Source organism: Grampus griseus (assembly GCF_964374135.1).
Source record: "Grampus griseus genome assembly, chromosome: 9".
Classification (NCBI taxonomy): domain Eukaryota; kingdom Metazoa; phylum Chordata; class Mammalia; order Artiodactyla; family Delphinidae; genus Grampus; species Grampus griseus.
The window spans coordinates 1,200,056-1,225,175 of record NC_139003.1 but is presented as its reverse complement, the minus strand read 5'-3'; the positions used below and the strand labels follow the sequence as shown (position 1 = coordinate 1,225,175).

At 57.2% G+C, this 25,120-nt stretch overlaps 1 protein-coding gene across 1 annotated transcript in view; it reads right to left on the bottom strand.

Moving 5' to 3' along the window:
* Positions 1–2,774: 2,774 nt before the first annotated feature.
* PTPRN2 (protein tyrosine phosphatase receptor type N2) overlaps positions 2,775–25,120 on the bottom strand; it is a gene marked incomplete at its 5' end in the record, with an annotated part of 671,781 nt that continues 649,435 nt past the window's right edge. The window contains 4 exons of the mRNA XM_082661426.1: positions 2,775–3,956; positions 4,208–4,275; positions 10,983–11,056; positions 23,939–24,003. Of these exons, the coding sequence (XP_082517552.1) occupies positions 3,938–3,956; positions 4,208–4,275; positions 10,983–11,056; positions 23,939–24,003 (226 nt within the window). The 3' untranslated portion in view covers positions 2,775–3,937. The remainder of the gene's footprint in view (positions 3,957–4,207; positions 4,276–10,982; positions 11,057–23,938; positions 24,004–25,120) is intronic.

Below are 25,120 nucleotides of genomic sequence, written 5' to 3'. Positions count from 1 at the left end.
CCTCCCTCCCACGTCCCGCCCCTGGTTACCACAAATCTGATCTCTTTTTCTGCGAGTCTTTTGGTTTTTGGAGTATAACTGACTTCAGCGCTCTGTAAGCTCCTGTCACACAACACAGTGATTCGACATTTCTGTACTTCAAAATGATCACCACGGACGTCTAGTTACCACGTGCCACCATACGATGACGTGACCTAGTTCCTGACTGCACTCCCCACGCTGTGCGTTTCAGCCCTGTGACCCACTTACTTTGTAACTGGAAGCTTGTCCCTCCTCATCTCCCGCATCCATTGCTTTCTTCCCCTCTGGCAACCACTCGTTTGCTCTGTTTCTGTGACTCTGTTTTGCTGTTTGTTGGTTTTGTTTCAAAGCCACTTGCTCTTTCGCGCTGTTCTTCTTCTTTAAGCCATTTAAGATGCTTAAGCCCATCACCACCTCCCCTTGTCGTGTTACCGCGGTTCTTCACAGCAGTGACCCTCGCCAACTGCGCTGCATCTCCTCCTGTGCTTTGCGACGTTTCATTAAGAGCTGATTGTCATGCGGGCATCTCCTCTGGGGGTTGCACAGGGTCCATCCAAGTGGTTTTGCCTCCACTGAGGTTGGGAGCTCAGGGTTTTGTCGGGGTCGGATCAGATTTTCACCCCGCTTTTCAGTGAGGACTCCCTGTGCCCCATGGACGTGGGGAACCAGCCCTAGCCCCGCAGACGGCGCCTGTCTTCTTCTGGCTGGACGGCGGGGCCGGCCCTTCTTCAAACTCCTCCCTCCCTTCTGTGGCTCCGAGGCAGGGGCATATCACAGCCAGCTTGTGTGCACTTGCAGGACCAGACTGTTAACTTTTTAGGACTTTTATGAGCTGGTTGTTAAATATAGCCACTATTAAAATTCAATCATATTAACTGACAAACTAGATTAACACACAGGTAAGGAATACTCAAAACTTATCGCTTCCTAATTGTGTGAACTACATTTCACTCTCACGACTCTATAGCTGTCTTCTCGTGTAATCCTTTTCATCTAGGGAGTCCACATTAAAGTCACTCATAGTGGGTGTGTTTACATCACAGAAAGGAGCAAATATGACAAGTCAATGCTTTACGTTTGTCCGGTTGATCGTCTAGACTTGAAGTAAGGGCTGGAGAAGACACTGCTAATGCGATTAGACTTAAACGCGAGTGGTGTCTGCAAGGGTCACATCTGAACAGCACACGAAAACAGAGGACACATTCCTCCAGGCCCCAGAACCACGATCCAGCTCCACAAAGAGGTAGCTGGCGCCACTGGTGAGCAGGGGAGTTCTGACCACACCACTTGTTAAGGTGAAAACAACCCGTGTTCAAGCTGGAACCACGGGTCGGCCACGGACGCAGGAATCCCACAAAACCGAAGCCGGCCTCCCGCGAGGATCCGTTAGCTCCGTGGCATCCACAACAGGGAAGGCTGTGTGTTTTTACTGGTGCCGGTTGCATGCATTCCCAGCACCCCCTGCGCTGACCCCAAGTGGACCGCGTGGACCCGGGCCTCCGCCCCCTCGGGTTGAGCAGCGATCACGCTGCCCACACAGGTCCTTCCATATCCCACCTGTCTTTAGAGCTGCCTACGCACAACGTTTGCAAGGTCCATTTCTCCCAGCATCCCTCGATATTCCTGGCCGGAGGGGCATCTTTATGTCACATGCAGATTCTGACACGTGTTTATCACGAGAAGTGTCACCCATTGCTATGTGCGCTTGTATGAAACAGTGACAGCAACTTTCCAACACACGGAAAGCAGAAGCTTCCTGGATGCCTGGGCAGGATTCTAACAAGAAGCAAACTCGGGCAAGGAGATGCTGGAGGGGCCGAGCTAGCAGAGTGCAAGTGGACGCCCATCGGTTGAGATCGGGGGTCGGATTTCTTGACATACAAACACCAGCATTTAGTCGGACACCACAGGCCACGTGTCTTGCTACTGCCAGCCGAGACAGACCAGCACAGGACAAGAGGGAAGCTGCCAGGTCACACCCAGCAGCGCTGTCCTTCCGCGGCCAGGGTTTGACTGCTCCCAGCGTGTTCTCCAGTTTTGAGGCTCCTGGGACAACCCGTGTCTCTGTGAAGTGGTGGAGGGCCCCCTCTCTTCTGAAGGCAGCAAAGAAAGGGCCACCGCCGCTCCCCGACACTCCCTGGGCAGACACGCACTAGAGGGGACAGGGACGCACAGAGCACAGACCACTCCCCACTTTTGACTGAGATTCTTTAATCACTTTTTTAAAAACATTTTTCATTTTATTTATTTATTTTTTTTTTGGCCGCGCCGTGCGGCATGCAGGATCTTAGTACCCCGACCAGAGATCAAATCTGCACCCCCTGCAGTGGAAGTGCGGAGTCTTCACCACTGGACGGCCAGGGAAGTCCCCTGTTTAATCACTTCTTTTTAAAAATCACTTTTTAATGAATAAAATCGCAGCGACACTCGACACCCCCCTGTACACACCCAGCTCTGCAAATAAAATAGCAACTCAGTATAGAGTTCTAAGGAATACACACACGTTGTTTCAGGAATCCAAACGCCCGCACCTTCGGGAAACAGGATGGGAAAATACTGCTCTCTCATCCCAAATAATGACCATTCAAATGTGAAATCAGAAGTTTAATCGGACACAATTAAATATATTTATATATCTCACACTGAAGAAACATAAGAAGTTAGAAATTACAAGTAGGTATATGCTTCCTATATTCAGATAAACTAGTTTCTGTTAATTATTTAGATTCCAGATAGAGAGAAACAACGTTGGGAAAGAAATTATAGATATTAAAGCAGATATACATGACAACACCATTTAAAGACACAAACAACATTTTGGCATTTTTCTCCCCATTCAGCCGGCCGCTTTCCCTATTCTCCTGTCTTCTGAGACGTAACACCTATTTAAGGTGGGAAGAACGGTGATGCAGCACGGGAAGCAGAGGTACCAGGGTGACCGGGGAGCGTCTTGTTCCCTAAAACGAGACCAGCGACACCCAGGGCCGCCTGCACACCTTCCCAGATGTTTACGCGTCTTCAGTTTAAGGAAGCGCATTCTCTGTTTCGGGGCGGGGGTGGTACATTTGGCGCTCAAGTGGTATTTTGGCAAATCCAGATCATTGCTAGATGTGTGTCTCCGTGACATCAGACAAGGGGGCAGGCAAAGAGATGAACAGTCTGGGCCCTGGGGGGAGCCTGGGCCATCCCTCTTCCCCAGCTGCTATGATTCCACATAGGTAAAAAGCAAAAAAAATGCGGGTCTCCCTGCGTTCCTCCCATGGTGAAAGCACCCCTGGTCTTCTCTGGACGCCAGCAGGGCCCGAGCCTTCCCGGAGAGGGGACCACGGGTGCTGCCGGGAGCTGGCCGAGTGCCCAGCTTTGCCCCGCACCCCCTCTGATTTTGGTCGCCCTGCAGGGAAGCGTTTAGCTGCGTCTGTGTAAATCCCTATTTGTAGTTCATAACCGTGTCTGGAGTTTGGGGCTCGCCCCCTACCTTGCCCAGGTGAGGCGTCCCTGCGGCGGCTGGCCTGGGAGCAGGCACTCCGGGTAGGAAAGTGTTTGCCCCCAGCGGCCCTGCCCATCCTCGGGGGTGGAAGGTCGGGAGGGGCCGTCGACAGTGCTGGGCGGGGAGGCTGTTGAGCGGCGGGATCAAACGAAGAGCTGGGACGACTTTCTTATTATCTGCCCCAAAGCTGCAGAACGTCACCATCCTGTCCACCTAACTCCTGAATAAGCCGCGGTGTCTCCAGTGATAAACTGTCGGCGAGACAAACGCCGACTGAGCTTCTTACAGCCGGTGGCCTCCATGCGGTGCCTCATGGCCTCTCTGGGCCCCGCCCTGCACAGCTGACACTCCTTCAGGAAGTGACAGGTCACGAGCCAACTCTATTCCGGGGCCCACGCTGACTGCACCATCAGTACGACATGATTGCGGTTAAGAATGTGGATGGGTGCTTTAAGGAAAAATAAATTTTTTTTTCAAGAAAGTGAAAATAGATGAACTGATTGCCCCCGGTAATTGCATCTTCCCACAGATCTCTCTTTATTATTGTCTGGTTGAACAAAAATACACATTGTAACTGCTAAACTGCACTGACTACAGAGTCATAAGGACCCGATTACGAGGCAGCTGCACTGGGAGACGTGGTTAAGTCGTCCCGTGACTGCAGACGGCTTTCCCCGGGGCCTCGGGAAACGCACTCACTGGGGAAAGGCTTTGAGGATGGCGTTCACCTCCTCGGCCACGGCCGTCAGCGCAAACTCGAACTGCTCCTGGAGGGACAGAAGGAAGGAGATGTGAGCGAGGGTCCCTTCTATGCCAGCCTTGGGCTCCCGTGTGTTATTCTGCAGAAAGAAACTGTTTAGGAGAAAAAGGGAAAGGTCGCAGATTTCCGTGGAAAGGAGAAAAGGGCACTGGTTTGCAGGATGAGACCCAATGCCGACGGGCCACAGTTCTCGTGTGGGAAAGTCTCTTGTTTTATGGCTGCAAGAAGCTGCCAGTAGACACAGGAGCGGGACAGCGGCTGCCTGAGGCTCCACGCACCCCGCCAGGCTCCTTCTGGCGGCAGCGCCCAACGCGCGGACCCCCCGATGGGTGGGGCTGGATGCAGCTGCCGGTCCTTCCTAGACTCACCACGAAAACGGTCACAATCACGACCCCTCGGGGTTTCCTGGCCTCAGGATGTAAAGGGTGGTGCTTTCGCTGCTCTGGAAATCCACCCATCACCCAGCTCAACCCGATTCCGCTCCGTTTGCTAGGAACCCTCATGTCACCCTCAACTGTCCCAACTTAAGACATGCGCGCACACGTGCTCACAGACGCCAGCGCACCATGGACGGGACACGCCTCTCGTGCAGCTGAAACCTGCCAGGACTGTTGGGTAGAAACGAGGGGCGAGTCCAGGGTGTCGGGACCGTCCGCTCCTCCAGAGACCAGGGCGCGGCAGACAGAGGATGAGCCCACCTCTCCCGCAGGGCTTCCCGGGCTCCTGGGTCCACCCCTGCTCCCAAACTCTGCATGAAACACTCAAAAGTAGTGTTATCAAGCACTTCCCACTACACCAAAGAAGTCACAAAAATAATAAACTATGCAAATGATCACCTAGCTAAGGATTTTTGATGAAGGAAAGCCCTACTGATGGCTTAAATACTTGATAATTCCAGTCATAAATAGACTTGAGTCCAAAGCCCAAAAGAATGATCAGTTTCCACTTTGAATGGCCAGTTTGTAATAGAAACATAGAAACTAGCTCCAGTTGAAACAGCAGACACTAAAGAAGCAGACTCACGTATGTAGAGAACACACTTGTGGATTCCAGCGGGAGGGGAGGGCAACACAAGGGCGGGGGTGGCAGCTGCATCTGCTGGGTGGAAGGGGCTCAAGAGTGGACCATACAACACAGGGAGCAAAGCCAGCTCCGTCACAACTGCAGGTGGAAAGTAACCTTGAAAATTGTGTAACAATTAGAAAACTGACAGTAAATAAATAAACTAGCTAAAAACATAAAACAGCAGAGTCAACCTAATGTAACGCTCACTTTGGGACAAAGGCCAGTTTCTCACCAGTGCTCCCCTGACCTGACACTGAAGGGATGATCTGCTGGGTTCTAACTCGGAGCCTCTGCTGGCGGCCACGAGCCTCCCACGGACACGGTGGACCCTCCCGCGGAAGAGCCTCCCGGCCCGTGTGCAGGGACCCCCTCGGGGCTGGCGCAGCAGGAGGCGCACCCACGTGGGCCCAGCACACCCCAGCACCGTGTTCCCGCACGGACGGGCCCTCTCCTCCCCTCGAGGCCTGGTGCTCAGGCCTGCTGCCACCAGGACCGACGTGCCCTGGGGAAGCCGCCCCGCGCCGCCGTCTCTTGAGCCAGTGGTCGGCCCAGCAGGGTGTGTCACATGCAGGACTTGGTCCAAGACACGGGAGCAACCCCATCGGATGCCTCCTCCCAAACGATGACTTGCCGATGGGCAGACCAAGGTCCGTGATGACTCAAAAATGTGAAACCATGAAGGGGGCTCTTTGGGAATCTCACTGTACATTTCCCACGCGTGTTTATACGGGAATCCACCCCAGAGCTTGTCTTCAAAGGGAGAAACGGACAAGCAAGAGATACGCACTGTGGCCTTGCTTATACAAGACACCGGAAAACACCCAATGCCAAAGAGAAGTAAATTATTTTATAGAAAAGTGTCTAATAAGAAAGCCAGCACTCCTGCCACCACGTGAAGTGACAAAGGCGGAGGCAGACCTGCCCCTGTGTCTTGACTGTAATCATTTAAACACTCTCCGTTCATAGGACCACACAGAGGACCGGGCTGTGGGACGAAGCAGGTGCAGTTTACGCCACTGCTGGGGAGACCGTGGGGCGGAGGGGACGCAGGTCCGCGGGGTCCACGCGATGGTCCCCGCTAAGCTACCGAGAGGGCTCTGACGGCAAAGCCCGGAAGGCGGGGCCCTCGGGGCTGGGCCGCGGCGAGAGGGGCTGTCAGCGCCCGGCCGTCATCCTGGAAGCCTCTGGCGCCAGCTGCCCCCCAGCTGCTCCCCTGTCACAGGTGGGGACTGTGTGTGGCCCACATTTTGAGCAGCGTCGCCTTAGCTGAGATGCCTGGGTGGGGACGCCAGAAATCGGGAAGAACCTAGCGTTTGAAGTCCTTTTAAGACAGAAATTTAAGAAAACCGTTAACATAAAGGCAGAAGCTGCACTTAATGAATGCAATTCAGTAAGTGACGAGGTGACCATTCTGGCCTGGACTCAAGCTCAGGACAAGAGCCGTCTGAGCAGGGAGGACTCGGGGCGTCCTGGCTGTAACACCTCTGAGCTGGCCGTGTTTGCAAGGATAGGACATCAGAGAGAGGGCTGGGGTACTCTAAGCGGGAAGATGTGCTAAACACAGGAGACCCGCGGGACACGGTCCGCTGTCTCTCCCAGGGTCCCTGCCCCTCCGCGTGAGGAGCCGCCGAGGCAGGACGTCCGAGCCCTGCGTCCACACAGGACTGGGCAGTGTGGCCCTAAAAGGGGTCAGGACGGAATGCCCTCTCCCAGTTCCACCCCTGACCTCGGACACCAGAGACAGAGATGGGGCACAGGGCCCACGTGCCGTGTGCACGTGTGTACATGTGTGTGCACGGGGAGGGTGGGAGACAGAGAGACAGAAGTACAGAGAGGGATGAAGAGACAGAGACAGAGACAGAGAGACAGACAGAGACAGAGGGAGAGACAGAGACAGAGGGAGAGACAGAAAGAGACAGAGAGAGAGACACACAGAGACCGGGAGGCGTAAACACGCCTCCAGGAAGGGGAGTAGGGGTGTCAGGGGCAGACCCGAGCAGCGGGAAACACAGCGGTGAAGTCAAAGTGCAGAAAGGGGACAGGTGGGCGGGGGAGGCAGTGCACGGAGACCACGTGGACACACCTGTGTGTATCCCAAGGGGGCAAACGTGACATCATTACTTGGAGGTGACTGAACACACAAGTCGAATGGCTTTTTTTCTAAGCGACAACTGTAAGAGGAAATTTTATGATGGAAAAGCAAGTGTCAAGGCCTTTGATTAAAAGGGCACGTTTCTTTCAGGAGATGCACTGAAGGGGAAGGAAGGAGTCTGTTTACAAGACACACACGGAGGACAGCTTCACTCATCTTCTGAAGTGTGTTATTTTAATTGCAGCCCCTGACTTCACCTCTCTTCCTAAAAATGAGCGTTTTGCTGGGCCTGTCATGGACGTACAGTGACGGGGTCGGGTGGACGTCACGCACCCACGTGACACCTCTGCCTGATGTCCTCTTGCCCTTGTGCTGCCTCCACCCGCAGGGCTGGGTCTGTCCTCTGAGTGTCTCACGGGGCACAGCCGTCCACCAGGCATCCGTGGTTGGTTTGACTGAGAGCTTGCTTCCGGGTGGAAACACAGCTCTCTGTGACTTTTTACAACCTAATGAAGTTCTGTGCCCGGCTAGGCGTCGGGGCTCCGTGGCTGCCCCAGGCCCCAGCCTCAACGAGCTCAGAGCTTGTTAACTGTTCTGACTGTATTCAGCTCAAATGATGCGATTTGACTAAATGGGTTCAAATGAACAGACCGTGGTCGACCTTCTCGTGGCTCGTGGGAAACAGCATTCAGGTTTACGGCGCCGTTTTGTCCGAGGAAACTTCCTACGTTTTTGTTAAACTGAACTTCAGGGAAAGCTCAGTTTCACGGAGTGAGATGCTGGGCAGAGCAGCCGTCGATGAAGAAAGAACGGGGGCGCCTGTGTGTTTACTGTGCGTTACCCCTGAGGCTCCAGGAGCTGAATTTCTGCTCTGCCCGGCAGCCTCGGAGAGCTCGCACGCAGCCCAGGAAAAGGGCGGGTGTCCGGGGCAGTCCGTCCACACAGGAGGCCACAGCTTGCCAGCCTCTGCCGTCTGGGAGCACCAGAATGTCGGGGCAAAATCCTCTGGCCACTAGTGTCCCTTTGTCACTTAAAGAAATCAGAATGTTAGTGACCATAAGGTACGTGACGCTAACACAGGGCAGGGCCCCTTCCTCCAGGCGGGGCTGGAAAACCACCCGTTTGGGCTCGTTCTGGCCAACGGGCTGCAGACCACAGAGGGCTGAATGGGGTTTGTAATGTATTAGGAAATTTTCTGTTCTGTTTTAGAGAGAAGCTCCTCTTCTCAATAACTCTGCCCAGATCCATCCCAGAGTCCGTGTGTTTTGAGGACCCTTGGGCCCTTGGGGGGCGGACGGGCCCGCCTGGGAGGGGCCCAGCTGCAAGGAGGGAAGCGACGGGTTTGAATTCAGGGTCCTACGCACTATTCACACAGCAGTCAACGGTGTGACATGGAGGCAGATTTGACCAGAGATAGAATCAGCTCTTCATTCCTGGCTGTAAGTCGCCCCCGCTGCCCCAGCCCCGGTTCTGGGACGTGTGAAGCTGTGCAGCTGCCGGTGGCCTTGTAGGGCCCAGACCGTCCAGGACAGTGAACCAACCCCGCATTTCTGGATGACCAGGCCACTACCCCCAGCACGGTCAGTCCCACGGGCGCTAAACCCGTGGGCTACGGGGCACTGGGACGGCATCGCGTTGTGGTAAAGCTGAACCGCAAACAAACAGGTGTGAGCAGGGTCCAGTTCTCCCCGGGACGCCACCACTGCCAACGGAGAAAGAGTGACCAGCGGGGAATGCTGGCGGCCGCGCCCTGGGCCCAGGGGCCGAGCTCACCTCTCCAGCGAGGTCACACACCTTCTCCGGTACGCTCCTGTCAAGACGCACACCCGGACCCCATCACGGGACCACCAGACACACCCCAGCCAGAGACAGTCCAAGAAGCACAACCAGACCTGGCCGGTCCTCAAGGCCACGGTGCCGTCCACCAGAGGCGGCGAGGGGGACGTGACCAGTGAGCGCACCGTGTGCCTGCTCCTGGAAGGGACCCTGCTCCAGAGAAAGGCCCCTGGGAGATCTGACGCGGGCCGTACGTGAGTCAGCGGCATCGGATCCGTGCCGGCTTCCTGGCCTCGCTTGTTCCCCGCGGTTACGAAGCGTAACCGTGGGAAGCTGGTGAAGGGCACACGGGAATTACTTGTATTTTTTCTGCAAGTGTTTGCAGGCCTGAAATAACTTCAGATCTCAAAACGTCTAAGAAAACATGCAGTGTGCAGTGACTCTCACAGGAGGGTCTGGTGACAATGCTGCACGTTCTAGGGCCCGAAATAAAGCGGAGGGACAGAGGGCCCGTCGGTGCTGGTGTCGTCAAACCACTTCCCCCCGCCCCAGCCCAGACGCGGGAAGAGATCAGGGCAGCTGTGATCGCCAGCTGGACAGGGCAGGGCTGGGCAGAGATCCTGACCACGGAGTGTTTCCTCTGGTCCCACTCAGAAGAGGTTTCTGATTCTACAGGAGAATAAGCTGGTTTTGCCTCAGTGCTTGGGGCTTCGACAACGCGGAACCAGCCAAAGGGCCCTTGCAGTGATCTCCAAGGTCACAGCGTGCTCGCTGGACTCACCAGGCTCCTGGCTTCTCCCTCCTCAACGGAGTGGGCGGCACTTACTGTTCTCTCTCCCTCAGGCTCAGACACTGCACTGTCCTGCTTGATTTCGCACAGTGACAGCGAGGGAGGGACGGCGTAGAACTGCTTGCCCTTTGTGGGGGACAGTGAGGCCCCGAGGCGGGATGACTGGGGCCCCAGAATCGTCACCACCAGGCACCAAAGCCCAGCCCAGCTTGATCTCACAGGAGAGCTTACGGTAGCTTGAAGTCTCCTCAAGTACAGAGCAGCGGTTTTGCAAGGGCATCTTGCACGATTTGTGGCCTTTGGTGGAGGCGCTAACGGCAGCGGAGGGTCGGGACTCCACACTGAGAAGAAGATTTTCTATTTTACGGCTGCAGGGTGTGTGGGAGTGTTTGTGGCTGGACACAGATATGTCTGGAGTGCTGAGAGAATGGGTCATCACAGTGACCTGTTTCTAGCTCTGGTTAACCCCAGGCCAACCAGGAATCTTTTGTCTTTGCTCTTTTGCTGCAGACTTGGCCTTTTTAATAAGTATGCACACGAGCTACTCAGGGTGCTCAGGGACCCAGCAGCACCTGGGGACGTTCTGGTGACCACTGTCCTGATGACCGCACGGCAGAGCTGCAGCTGTGGGAGCTGGAAATACGGGAGGTGGGCAGAACGTGGCATGAACGCAGAACATTCCACGCAGGGGTGCCGGCGTTTATCACTGACCTCTGACTATAAAACTGCAACGTTCTCCCTCCCTCCCCAAACCTGGCACATGGAGAGTTCCCAGGGCCTGAGGTCCGACTGCACCTGCTCAGGCTGAAATGTGTGGCTGCTGCCGGAGCTGCCCTCGGCCCTGCAGGGAGGCGCTGCCCGCGTCCTGCCCCGTGCAGCCCTGGCCTGGGGGGAGGCCAGCCGGCCTGACCCTCGCTCCTCTCGAGAAAACCTCCACACAAAGACCCACCCCCGCAAAGCCCTGGCAGCCCCGAGGACTGGCCGACAGTACCTTTGTCTGAACCATGCGTGGCCTCTGGTCCCTCAAGTGCTCCAGCGTCGCGGCGATGTCGATCTCTTTAGCGCCTGCAACAAACACAAACGGGGCTGAGCCCAGGCACAAGACAACCCGCGCTCTGCGTCCCTCGCCTGCTGCCGGGTCCCTCAGGGCCCAGCGGCCAAATGACAACGACAGTCATCCCTCAGCTGCCCGGCTGGCAGGCAGTTTCAGGGTTCACACAAGAAAACAGGGCAAGGCGGCTTTCATTAGCATTGATTCAAGAAGGCTGGGCTGAAAAATGTTATCAGATGCCCATATAGATACCCACAGCAAGCTGTCGCCAGGAGCGACTAAGGCTTTCTTGATTTTTTTTTTTTGGTGGCATTTTAAGACTTTTATTTTTTTTTGGCTGTGCTGCACAGCTTGCGGGATCTCAGTTCCCCGACCAGGGATTGAACCCGGGCCACAGCTGTGAAGGCCCGGAATCCTAACCACTAGGCCACCAGGGAACGCCCACGAATTTTTTTTTAAAGATACTTTTGATGTGAACCACTTTTAAAGTCTTTATTGAATTTGTTACAATATTGCTTCCATTTTATGTTTCGGTTTTTTGGCCGCGAGGCATGTGGGATCTTAATTCCCTGACCAGGGATCGAACCCGCACCTCCTGCATTGGAAGGCGAAGTCTTAACCACTGGACCATCAGGGAAGTCCCCCCGACAATGTTTTAAGTCATAGGAAGTAGCATATAAACTTTAATTTCTATTGCATAGGATTTTTATTCAGAGAACTAATCTTATACATCTAAATGTTGGCTTCTAAAGGCAGAGTTCCCTGCCTGTTAGAAGTGTGTTCCAAATGTTAAGAAAAGGTCAGGACGCCCCACGTGCTCACGGGTTAGTCGTGTGGCCTAGATCCCCTCCTACAGACGCACCCACCTGACACCAGGTGACTTGGGTGCCACAGAAATACTACTATTTGAGTTTAAAAATGTAACCTTACGGATTCCGCGTATGTTCTTGTTTTTGCATCTCGCTAGGTCCTTTGGTAGCTGGACAACAAACGAGACCGGGTCCCGAGCTCGCGAGCTTCTTACGGTTCGAGGGGAGCATCTCACGTCTGCTGTGCAATCCTGTCAAATGCTGGGGGCTTGGGCGGGGCGCACCTCTGAAGTCAGCCGGGACCCCCCACCAACCCCCAGTAAGCGCATGTCACGTGCAGCATTTTGTCTCATGGTGTCAGAACTGTCACCACTCCCTGTTCAGGGGAAACTGAGGCTCGTCCCGGTCACGCAGAGCAGGTAGCCATGCTCATCGGACCCAGATGTGGAAGCGAGACCGGGCTGGTGGCCACCAGGACGGCTCTGGTCTCCCACTTCCATCACACCTGCGTGTGCACAGCCCTGCCCTTGGCCGGGAGCTGGGAGGCGCGCCTGAAAACGTCCAAGGCCGCGGCAGCCTTAGTGCCCTGGTTCATCCTGGAGGCCTGAGGCCCACGTGGGTGACAGCTGAGCCGCCAGAGCCTTTTTCCGAGTGGCAGGGAGATGCCGCTGGGGACACGGATGAGGGTGGGAGGGAAGGTGGGGGGACCGCACACTGTCTCAGGGAGAGGGTGCCTGAAGTGGGAGGGGCTGGCGGCTGGAGGGAAGGTGGGGACGGCTGGGAGGAAACACATTCCAACCAGGTGCTGTGCTCGCATCAGGGAAACTGCCACGAGTATTGGGAATCCGGCAGTAAGTCGCTGAGACCGGGAGGCCAGGATCCGGGCTGACCCCCCTCGGCCAGCACGGTGGCCAGTCCGAGTGCCTCGAGGTGTGGGGACAGTGTGGCATGAGCTCATCACATCTAAGCTGGCCATCCTTCCAGACAATGAACGCCCTCCGTCGGGTATGGGAACACCCCAAGCCCCCCCGACTCTTAAGTCAAAGTCTTTCTAGGAAGTCTTTCTTTCTGGGGGATCCGCCGAGAAACTCGTCCAGGTGGAAGACAGGGTCTCCTTCTGTTTGCCTGAAGGCTCCTCTGAAGGTGTCAGAAGTTTTCGAAAGCTGACAAGGTCACAAGATGTACAGTCTTGTTTGGGGGGGACCTGTGAGCCCAGAACAGCCTGAAACAGTGGGTGAAAGAGGAGCTACGGGGGGGTCCCCCGGCCACGTGTGCAGCGGCCCCCCGAGGAGCCCCTGCGCCAGGAACCTGCCTCCTCATCTCCCCAAAGGAACACGGAAATGGGCTTCTTCAAACCACAGGTTTGCCTTAAGAAAGTGAAGTCCTACGTGGAGAGCGAGCAAGGGAGGGGGTGTCCCACCCGAGACCTGAGTTCTCGTCCCCCCAGAAACACCCAGCTGCCGGGTCAGGGTGGCCCCTCTGGACGCAGCACGGAGCTGCTGCTGCTGCAGTTTAATTCCAAGCGTGAAAAGGCCCGACTGTGGGCAGGACACAGAAAACTCCACCTGGGCGCGTCCGGGGCGGGCGCGAAGCTCCAGCGGGAGCAGAGCAGCGAGGGGCCTCGCGGGGAGCCGCGAGGCAGCGCGTGGTGACCGCGCGATGCACAGGACGTATCAGCTGCTCAGTGAATGTGACCCCGCGGATTCTGTGAGCAGAGCCTTCTGGGAGAAGTGCTATCTCTGGGCAGCTCTGTCCTCCCGTCCCGTGGACGCCAGGAGAACGAGGTGTGGAGTGGAGGTTGATTCATCAGCTCAGAGACGATCCTAGTCCTTTAAAAACAAAATCTGAGGGGTCCAGACTTAACCCCCCACTTTTTAAGGTTGCTCAGGGCAGCGTCTTTAGTCCTTGAAACTCGTTTGAAAGACTCTTTCAACAGCCCTTTTCCTCCGAAGGGCTAGTCTGAACAAGAGAACCAGCATGACGTCCCGAACCCCCCGTCCCTCCTCCGTCACCCTGGAGCGACTCTGCAGGGCTCTGCCTGGGGCCACGTGCAGGTCCCCTCTGAAGGCAGCTCCGTGGGGAGACTGCAGGGCCACCGGGTGACGCTCTGATCAGGTGCTACGGACGAAACCTCTCTCTTCACTGCACTCTCCTTCGGACGACCGCTGACAGAGGAAGGAGAAGGCCTACTTAGGTTTTCCCTAGACAGGGTCTGGGGAACGCGAAACGCCCGGGGACCACGTCTCAGATCACGCTTAGCCTGAAGCCAAGGCTCAACAGTGGAGGGAATCAAATTGAAGCTTATGAAACCGTACGGCGCTGCAAATAGAGAAGGAATGGATTCATCAGGTAGAATCAGTGTCCGACGTGGACGGCTGCTGTCTCCCCGCGTGTTAGGATGGAGGAGAGTTAGTCATCTGAAGTGTGTGTGGAGAGAGAAGTTTTAACAGAACACACACGCAGGATCTTCTATGAGGGGCGGGAGGCACGGCCCTGCATCCTGTTCGGTGACCCCGGCAATCCTGGTAACCCTGAGGTGCACGAGACACACAGTCTGCGTTTGTAAACCAGAGCCTTGGGGCTGCAGGGAGGGGGGTGCGTCCTCTTCACCTTATAACAGGCTTTACTGAAGGTAAAAGGATTTATTTAAATCCCCCAATAGCTAGGAAGCTCCCTCTAGTGCTTTTAAAATGGAATGCTCTCTACAAATCCCATTTTGCTGATCGCGTGTCAAGGTCCAGGCGAACAGACACATGAGGTGCGGTGCTCAGGTTGAAAAGCATGTGACTAGTTGAGGAATTACTTATAACAGATGCAAATAAAACCCGGACAGAAGACGGGGTGTGATTTCAGGGAGAGGTTTCTGGCATTTTCTACTGGAGAAGCTATTTGGATACGAGAGGAACGTATGTGCTTATTTAAGTCATCCTGCGGTCGGTCGAAGCTGATTCCATGAATGTACAGCATAGACAGAGGCAGCCTGAGCACTTGGGCCCAGCACCGCACAGGGCGCCTGTGAGTCAGTCTGATCCACCTTTCCCGGCACCAGTGACCCAGCAGGTGCGCTGCAGACTCGAGGCCGGAGTGGCCGGCGGGGTCCTGAGAGACACTGGCCCGGCGCCACCCTGAGCACCGGCCAACACACAGGAAGGGCTGCCGCTGCGGCTTCCCAGTGTGCTCGGTGCGGTGGGGGGCATTGGCGCCAAAGTTCACATTATTGGTTAAATACATTTTTAAGACAACAGGGGTTTTTAAGCTTTAGATAAAAAGTATTCGTCATCAAACAAGAAACACTGAAAGAACTTAGTATTAGCACAATATTAAAACAGTTTCTTAGGATGCGAGAGCCAATTCAGAGTGAAAGAAAGCCAAGCGAACGGGCCCCTGGCACCTCCTACAAGGCTTGCTCTGACTCCCCCGGTGACTGCTGGCTAGTGCACGGGGCGCCCTTGTCTCTCCCCGTCCTCTGCGGCCACAGCGTCCTCAGCAACGTCACGTAATAAACAGAAATACATTTTGTTGCAGAGTTTTTACCAGAAGGTCTTGCAAACCGCAGGGACGCAATGTATCCTTTTTTCTTGTTAAAAAAAGCCCTCATGCGTCAAGCGCACGAGAGAGAGAGGCCTTTATTTTGCAGGAGGAAATTGTCTCAATTCCACCCTCTGGGAGAACTGAGGAAAGCTCTGCTCCTTGCTAAACACACCTAAAGGGGCGAAGGAAGAGCGGTGACGGTCGTGAGCCTGCAAGGGGCACTGCCTGTGTCCCAGGACGAAGCCAGAGCTGTCTGGGCGCCGAGCTGGGTCCCGAGAGTCTGTGGTCTTCGGCCGAGCTCCGTTTGGGAAGGAAGGGCTGAGCAGGGGTGGGCAGGGACAGCGCGAGGCCTCAGCCCTGCAACCGGCAGGGCTGGATGTCACAGCTGGGGCTCCCTCTGGGTCAGCAGGATGACCGAGCCTTGACCCCCGGCGCCGCGAGTCAGGGAGCACCACAGCCGGAGGGCGGCCCTCCTCCCGCCTCTGGGTGTCTCTGGGTGCAGGTGCGCCTCCAGACCCTGGCCTCCCACTGTGCACACACGTGGGCGCGTTCCCACACACTCCCCCACGGTGCGCGCGCACACTCTGTCCTGGGTCTCCCGTGTCGAGCAGTTTCTACTTCATGTTTCTGGATGCTCTGAATCGATTGAAGATTCATCAAAATTAAAAGGAAGACTTTGCTGCCTTCCTAGCTTAATGATCATCTCCCTTTCACAAGGTTCCCCTGGGATCAAAGGAGACAAACTGGCATCATATCCACTTGAAAATCAAGTACCTTAGAACCCAAACAAACTAGGTATTTTTCATGTTTTTAAAAACAAATTCGAAATCATTTTTCAGGAGAAGCTAGGATGCCTCCAGATCTTTCTAAAAAAATACAAGGAAACAAAAGCAGGACTGGGTGTATCGCCTGTAAAGGTGCCATCACGCACGCACCAGGCGGCGTCGGAATTGTGTGACGCATCCTGCGATGTTCAACGAGGCGCCAGAGCACCTATGACGCTGCGCAGGTACCGGCAGCATCGACGCTGAGAACCACCCGGCACCCAAGTGCATGCGAGTGCACAGCGGTTAAGAAAGAGGGCGTCAAAAAAAAAAAAAGAGGGCGTCAGGAAGGGGCGACCATTAAACTTGTAAGAAGAGATGGACGTGACGGCCACGAGCACGCCGTTCAGATCACCACCCGCCCCGGGAAGGCAGGCGTCGTGGACACAGCGCGTGCATGGGAAGCTGATGGCGGGGACCTCACTACCTCCCGGTTCCACCCACGTGACAAGGAACCACGTAGGACGCACAAGCCCCAGGACACACTCAGGTCCTCAGTGGACGGGTCAGAGTTACGAAGGGGACGAGGGGTGGGTCATCCGGGTGATGTCCGTGGCTGTAGGGAAGAGGCTGGGAGCCCACAGTGACACGGGAGTCTCAGGGGAGCAGGGGGGCTCTGAGGCGGCCCTCCCGTGCCGCCCAGGGTCTTGCACTTGGGGCCACAGACACACTCCTGAGCCCCCATATGATCAGAGCACAGGGGCAGGAGGGCGGGCAGGCGGCCGGGCCTCGTGGGACCGATGGCCGCCCCGAGGGGCTGGGCCCTTGTTACCCTTGAGCCGAGGCCAAGTGCTCCAGGGGAGCTGGGCTCTCAGCCACTCACAAAACCCCCATCGAAGGCTCTCGGTGCCCCTCCTCCCACCTCGGCCCCCGAGTCTACGTCTGGTTCAGAAACTGAGGGTGCGGCCGGCCCCGTGGCCTGGCCGGGACGGGGCTACTTAGTTACCCAGCTGACGGCAGCACGGGGACCACGGTCCTTGGATTCCTCGCACCGCCTCCGCCCAGGAAAGGAGAGGCAGGGTCCGGGGAGGGCTCATCGGGCACCACGAGGTCATAAGGACGACACAGACGGTCAGCACTTGTCCCAGACGCTCTAACACAAGTTCACGCGACTGTGGCAGGAGTTTTCGGGAGGGTCACAAATGCAAAGTGACAGAGGCGTGGTCCTCAACGCCACTGCCCACCCGCAGAGCGCGGCCGCTCAGCCAGGGCACAGGCCTCAGGGTCCTACTTCACAGTGTTTGAGCCGTCGCTGCCCCACGACCGGGGTTGCTGTGCGCGGGGACCTCCTGCCACCAGGGAGGGACGAGGGGTCTTTGGCAGGAGAGGGGATGGACCCTCACTGTCTGGGGAGGAGCCGCGAGCTGCTGCTGAGAGGGGCCAGGGCAGCTTTGCTGGGCCTCCGGGGCCTCCGGGGTAGGGAGACTCTGGGGCGGCGGGCAGCCAGCAATGCTGAAGGACTCTTGTGGCCTCCAAGCCGTGGCGACCCTGCCAAACATGGCCAGCCAGGGGCCAGGGGCCAGCAGGACGGACGGTGGCGATGCTCACGGGGACGGGGTGGGGGGCCAGTCTGGGTTTGGGGACCAGAGAGAGGAAAACCTGGGCGACAAGCTGGCTGTCGCTCTTCCGGGCAAAGGAAGCGCGCATGGGAGGGACGGCCCTGGACCGGCGTCGGGTGGGGTCCAGCCAGGTCTCCCGGCTTCTCATCGGCCGCGTGGGACCGTGTCCACGGGTGACTCAGGAGGGAGGAGAAGCCACGTGAGCAGATCTGACCCATGAGATGCAGGGGGTTCCACACCGGCCAGGAGTGCCCCCTGCGGTGCCAAAGTCCACGGGGCCCCTGTCCGCCCATCAGCAGGTCAGAGAGCACAGAACCGTCAGCTTTACCTGCCCAGGAATGAGCCACAGGATAGAGACCATTTAGGAGGCAAAGTGTGCGATTACGGGCTGCACTGTGGTTCACGAGAGGACCCGGATAAGACGGGCTTAGGATGTTTTCCAGGAACAACTGTCCCATTTTGTCTCGTGTCTCGCCTATTAGTCCCTCATCTATTGTGTCACCGGGCCTGGGTCACACCCCCAGCGATACTGCTCCCGGGACCCCTGTCCCCACCCGAGCCTCAGCTCCAACTGGCCAGATGAACAGACCAGGGAGGAAATATCCACCCGTCACCTCATGGGACACAATTTCTCCAGGTAAAGGAAAGGCCTCCCCACCCCACCCTGTTCTGGACACTTTTTTCAGCCTGAAACCTGCATGCGCTGAAGACGAGGCGTCACCACCTGGAAGCCACGCTGGAGGCAGACTGGTCCGTAGAATTCATTCTCTGCTGGGCCTTCATGTTTCAGCCACAGACATAAAAACAAGACGTTCCCCCCTCGACGTGCCTTGCTCTGTGCAGCCTGCTTCTCCCAGTTAGTCTTGTCTGTAGAAGCGCCGTCCACGTGCACGGTCATGGCCAGGGGCGGGCTCGGCCCTTTGTGCAGACCCCTGTGCACATAGACCCCTGGGGTCCTGCCCGCTCCAGCCCTTGAATCCAGCGGCACCAAGTCGATCCTGCTGGGACCCACTGCACGTCCTCCTTCCCCAGCGGCTCCAGATGGATCCGGTCAGCGAGCCTGTAGTTCCAGGTCCCCGTGGTCTGACCTCTGTCTCCCCTCCCTGGCGGAGTTTCTGCTCCGCCCCTGTCCCCGGACTGCGCAGCCTGGCCGTGCCTCTGCAGTGCCGCCCCCTAAGCTCTTGGGCTCTGCCATTTGCAGAAAGACCAGGCTCCGCATCAGGCTGGCCAGCTGGTTGCTTTCCGGCACGTCACCAAACCTCTGGGGATCTGCTTCCTCAGTTTGCAACCAAGTGTCGGAATAAATGAGCCCTCAGGGCCCCTTGGGGCTGTGAGGAACGGGCTACAGACGCGTACGGGGCTCTGTGACAGGCGTGGGGCGAAGCGACCCTGCCACTGCCCCTGCATCCTGGGGCCCCAAGTCACAGCTGCAGCCCCCACCTGCTTCTCCGCATGGAGTGTAAAGCCCAGGAGGGCAGATCGTTCCCTTGCTCACCATGTATTCTGGGTGCTCAGTAAGTACTAGGCTGGAACACACTTCTGTGGTTCAGCCCGTATTTGCCAAAAGGGGGAACAATACCGCGATGGTGGCCGGGGGGGACAGCAGGGTCCAGGAGTGGGGAAAGGGAGTGGGGGGCACGTCCCCCGCAGACCAGGGCCGGGTCCTGGGTTCTGCAGGAAGGAGCCGGTGTGGCCCAGAGAGAGGGGCTACGAACACGTGGGGCCTCCCGAGATCTCTCTCTTTAACATCCTGCTGACCGCTATGTGCAGAAGAGACGGGCACAGGAGCGAGCGGGGAGGCCAGTCCAAGGCCACAGAGGAAGGGACGGAGGGAGCAGGGCCGAGAGACAGAAGAGATGGAGGACCGGACACACGTGGACGACCACCTTCAGCTCTGCTCCCTGGAGCACGGCCACCCAACGGGACTTCCCGTTACGGGCGCGTTTTCCGTCTGCACCGCCTGTTTGGCAGCCCCCGGGCACCTGTGTATTGGGGCGCCTGGCATGTGGTCAGCGTTTCAATCTTATCATGTAAGTTGCCACACGTGGCTGATGGCTAATGCCCTGAACAGTGCAGCTCTGGGGGAGTGCTGGATTTTAAAAGTTCAACGAGCCACGAAGTGTTACTTCTCCCAGAATGGGAGAAAATATTTGCAAATCACACATCTGATAAGGGTTTAATATTCACAATATATAAAGAACTCCTACACCTCAATGACAAAAAACCAAACAGCCCAATTAAAAAATGGGCAAGGAACTTGAATAGACACTTCTCCAAAGAAAATGTCCAAATGGTTGACACACACATGAAAAGGTGCTCAACATCTCTAGTCCTTAGGAAAATGCAAAGCAAACCCACAGCGAGATGCTGCTTCCCAGCCATGAGGATGGCTACTATCAAAACCCCAGAAAATGACACAAGTGTTGAAGGGGGTGTGGGAACTGGAGCCCTTCCTTATGCACTGTTGGTGGGAATGGAAAATGGTGCAGCTGCCGTGGAAAACAGTACGGAGGGTCCTCAAGAAATTAGAAATAAAACTGCCATGCGATCCAGCAATTCCACACGGGGTGTATAACCCCAAAGAACTGAAAGCAGAAGCTCAAAGAGATGTTTGCACACCCACGATCGTAGCAGCATTAATTCAACAGCTGAAAGGTGGAAGCGACCCGAGTGTCTACAGATGGATGACGGATAAGCTACCCGTGGTCCCCACCCCTGCAACGGAACGTCATTCAGCCTCAGCAGGAAGGAAATCCTGCCACTGGCTCCAACCCGGTGCACCTTGAGGACGTGATGCTCAGTGACATAAGCGAGGCACAGAAGGGCACACACTGTCTGATTCCACTCATGTGAGGTCCCAAGAGCTGTCAGAGTCACAGACACAGGAGGCACGATGGAGATTGTGCATGAGGAGATGCTTACTGACGCCACCACGTGACAGGGACATAGTAAGGAAGACGAGCTTCCTGAGGATGGAGACCGGGAGCTGGACAGACGGCCACGCGGGCGCTGCACATCCCTTCACACTCCGTGCTGAGACCGCTTAGGACGAACTCGCGGCCGATGCAAGCTTAAGAGGCGTCTCCAGGCGCACCTGCCGACTCGGGCCGGCACCCCACGTCACACCATGAAATCCCAGTCCTGCTGCAGTTCCTGCCAAACGACAGGAACAGGCCCCCAGGACAGTCCAGGCCTGCGGACACCCCAGCAGCCGGGAGGCTCAGGGCGGCACGGCCAGCTTCCCAGAGGTGGGGCTTCCTCCGTGGCCCCCGGTGAGGGACAGCCCGTGAGGCCACCTCCAGGTGACCCAGCACACGTGGTCCTCGGGAAGCCCCACCATCCTCCTGGTGCTCTCCATTTGTTGTTTGAAAAATTGTGGTGACCCTGGGCAAAGAGAGGTCACGGACAAAAACGTAAGAGGCACAAGCTTGGAGAATATCTCGGCTGCAAAACCAACATTGCTACGTCTGAGCTCAGTCCCTAGGTGAGAGAGGAACGCTACCGAACCCTGATTCTGACCCAAAATATTAGCCCGAGTTAGACGCGTGTTCGCAGCCACGGGAGAAACGTGTGGAAAAATTTTACAGGTTGACCCCTGACTTTCCCGCCACAAACCCGGGCAGAGAACCAGCCCCCCAACTCAGACTTCCAGCCGCATCCTGTCTGCTCGCTGACAGACCAGACGGTGCCGAAAGCCCCTTACGATTCCTGCTGCATCAAAGGCTTTACTCCCCGAAGCCCGTGTGCCCGGCCCAGGCTCCAGGCTGTGGCTGGCTGGGCTGCCCGAGTGTCCCCGGCCAGCCTCAGAGCCCAGGGCCGACGCAGGCGCCGGGCTGCAGGACAGCTTGGGAGAGGCATGCTTCGGTCCTCCTGCAATTCATTCCTTTAAGAAAAAGGGAACAGGAAGAAAGGCTTCGTGTCCAGGCCCAGAGCCTTTGATCATTTGATGAACGCGGGCCGGCAGCACGGGCCTCCGGCTTCTCAGGCCAGACAAAGGTGGCCCTGGCCGCCCGGCCCCGCGAGCCCGGCCCAGAACAAAACCCCGGCGGCCGCTCGCCGGGGCGGCCTGGGAAAGGCCCACCTCGCAGGCCGAGGGGCCGCCCTGCCCTTTGATCTGGCCCGAGACTGCAGCCTGGGCCCCGGGTCAGGGGATTTCACAGCGCGGGCCCCCGGGCAGAGGGGAGCAGGTCAGGGGCAGAATGAGGGGTGACCAATCTCTGAAAGAGCCTGGAGACCCCCCTCCCGGGTCAGTTCCACATGGCTGGGCTCACACTGTTGCCGCAGCCGAGCCTCAAGTGGGATTTGACAGGACGGGGCAGGCACCTCGGGCCCAGGGGCAGGCGGGGCGGGGGGCAGCCGGGATGGAGTCGGCCCCGCCCCCGGGGCTGCGGCACTGTCCTGCTCCAGGTGCCCTCACACCTGCTGCGTGGACACCCGGGTATTCCCCCCGCCCCGGTACCGGTACCGCTGGGGCGCCTGTCCTTGGGACGAGCCGGGCGCCATGCCACACGGTGTATACGCAGTGGGTTCCTGTGTCACTTGCTTACACACAAAGGCGGCACCTCAAACACGCAAGGGGATCTGCATTCTCGGAAGGCATTTGGTTTGATAGACGGGGAAACGCTACATGTGACAGCAGACAGGGGAGCAGGATGGGGGAGAAGCAGGAATTCCGCTGTGGGCTGCCGGCTCGGAGTGACGGCGCGTTTGCAAATGAAGAGACAGATACAGTCGATGGGACACAGAGGCATTACTGGACGGGGAACAAATGACCTTTCCGCCAAAAAAGTTAGCTTTTTGGATCTAAGGCCAAAACATGTTATTAAAAAGCACCGTCAGAGCATTTGCATTTGCTTCGTTGTTTCTTTGTTTGCACATCACAGCTCAGAGCTACTTCAGGGCATGAAATACGGTCTCTGGTGGTGTGAGCCCGGCCCACCGTCCCGCACCCCCGCCTCCCCGCCCCGGAGCCGGCAGGGAGCCTGCGGCACAAGGGGGCCAGTCCTGGGTCCCGGCTGGTCACATGCTTACCAGCTGTAGGGCTGGAAACGCTCAAGCTCTCTAGTCCTCGTGTGTAACACAATGGCTCTTATTTTATCCTCACACGTCGATATCCTTGGGCTAAAGATGTGTTCTGTTTTTCTTTTAACCAGGAGAAATGGAGTAAGAAAGATGCCTATTTCAGAGCTGCTGACAGTGGTGTGACAACGTATAGAAATCCATTTCTGTAATCAGTGTCTGCTCTTACTGCAGGCACAGGATGAAGGGTGGGCGTCCTGGAAGGTGGGTGCCCTAGCTAAGAACACACGTGTGCGTGTGTGCGTGAGTGTCAATGTGGAGAGGAAGACGTTTTCACAGGTGGGAAGGAGACCGTAAGACGTCACTCATCGCAGTGTTTCCTGCCCAAGTTCCCTGGAGGCTGACAGGCAGCTCAAGAACAAGGAAGCGCCTTTTCAGGCCAGGTTAGGGTCTCCCTGCTGACGGGTGCGTGGTTCTCCCAGAGGCGGGTCTGAGAGAATCTTCTCCCAGTTGACTACTGGCCTCTAAGGGGACACCTCACGGGTTTGTCCTGTGGACCACGCCTGGGGAGCCCCAGCCCCGTTTGGTCCCTGCACTCTCATGGGTTAAACTCCACCCAAGCCATGAACTCATCCCAGGTCTGTGCTCAGATCACAGCACTCTAACCCCAAGTCCCCGGACACTGTCTTTAGGAGGGAAAGGCCCAGGACCACGGAGAGCGATTCATGTGCTAAAACGATGTTACAAAGGGGCATCCAAAGGTGACCTATTTTAGAGACACTCACTCCAAGAGATTTTAGGTGGCTCTGAATTTTGCAGATATAGTTTGAATAACAGGGAGGATTTAAGGCTATTCTGAGCTGCTGAAACGCTGGAAGATCAGGGCTGCCTTCTCCTCACTCCTGGTGTTAACACAGGACGTCCTCAGCGAGCACTCACGCATCACCGACTGTGCGCTGAGCCCAGTGTGCGACCCTGGGCGGAGGTGACGAAGGAGGAACCTTAGAAATGGACGCGCTTTGCCGCAAACAGCCTTCCTGCGGTGCGGCTCAGGCTAATTTTCCCCGAGGATTTCTGTGACTGCTGCACCGAGGTTGCCATGGCAACCCCAGCCGGCTCTGAGCCGCACAGAGCAGCCCCGCTCCGAGCCTTACCTTTGGCCATCTTATTGAGAACCATGTCGATCAGGATGTAGGTGCCGCTCCTGCCCGCGCCGTCACTGTCAATAGAAGGAGAGAGATGAGGACACACGCACCACGCTGTCCCCACTCCCCACATGCCAACGATGGCACCTTGCCTCTGTGCTCAAGGGGGGCCCATGAGAGGAGAGGAGGGCAGGGTGGAGAATTGGAGAGGAAGAGAAAGAAAGGGGGTGAGGGGGGTCAGGGTGGGAGAGGGGAGGAGGATGGGAATGGAGGGGGAGGAGGAGGGGAGGGGGAGGGGAGGGGGAGGGGAGGGGAGGGGGAAGGGGAGGGGAGGGGGAAGGGGAGGGGAGGGGAAGGGGAGGGAAGGGGAGGGGAGGGGAGGGGGAGGGGGAGGGAAGGGAAGGGGAGGGGAGGGGAGGGGGAGGGGAGGGGGAGGGGAGGGGAGGGAGGGGGAGGGGAGGGGAGGGAGGGGAGGGGGAGAGGAGGGGGAGGGGAGGGAAGGGGAGGGGGAGGGGAGGGGGAGGGGAGGGGGAGGGGAAGGGAAGGGAAGGGGAGGGGAGGGGAGGGGGAGGGGAAGGGAAGGGAAGGGGAGGGGAGGGGGAGGGGAAGGGAAGGGAAGGGGAGGGGAGGGGGAGGGGAAGGGAAGGGGAGGGGGAGGGGAAGGGGAGGGGAGGGGGAGGGGAAGGGAGTGGCGGGGGAGGGGAGTGGCGGGGAGGGGGAGGGGAGTGGAGGGGAGGAGGAGGGGAGTGGAGGGGAGTGGAGGGGAGGGGGAGGGCAGGGGAGGGGGAAGAGGAAGGGGAGGGGAGGGGGAGGGGAAGAGAAGGGGAAGGAGGAGGAGGGGGAGGGGGAAGAGGAGGGGCAGAGGGGAGGCTGGAGTGCTTTCAGCCCTGAGCTAACAGTGGTGCGGATTAGCTGTTGTGCCTGTGTTGATTTGTTCCTTTCTTCCTTTTTTCTCCCCTCTTTGGTCAAAGATTCAGCAAATTTTGTCAGAAAAAAAATGAAATAAAGAAATGCCTAGCAGTGTCAGAGTTGATGGCATTTGTATTCAAAGTGTCTGCAAGAGGCCAGCTGTGAGCAGGGGAAGAAGGACGGGTGCAGGTCTCGTGTGTCCACACCCTCGGGGGGCCGTCTGTCCGTCCCTCTAAGGAGCGGGGTGCACATGTCCCCCGTCACTGCAACGGAGCCTCTCTT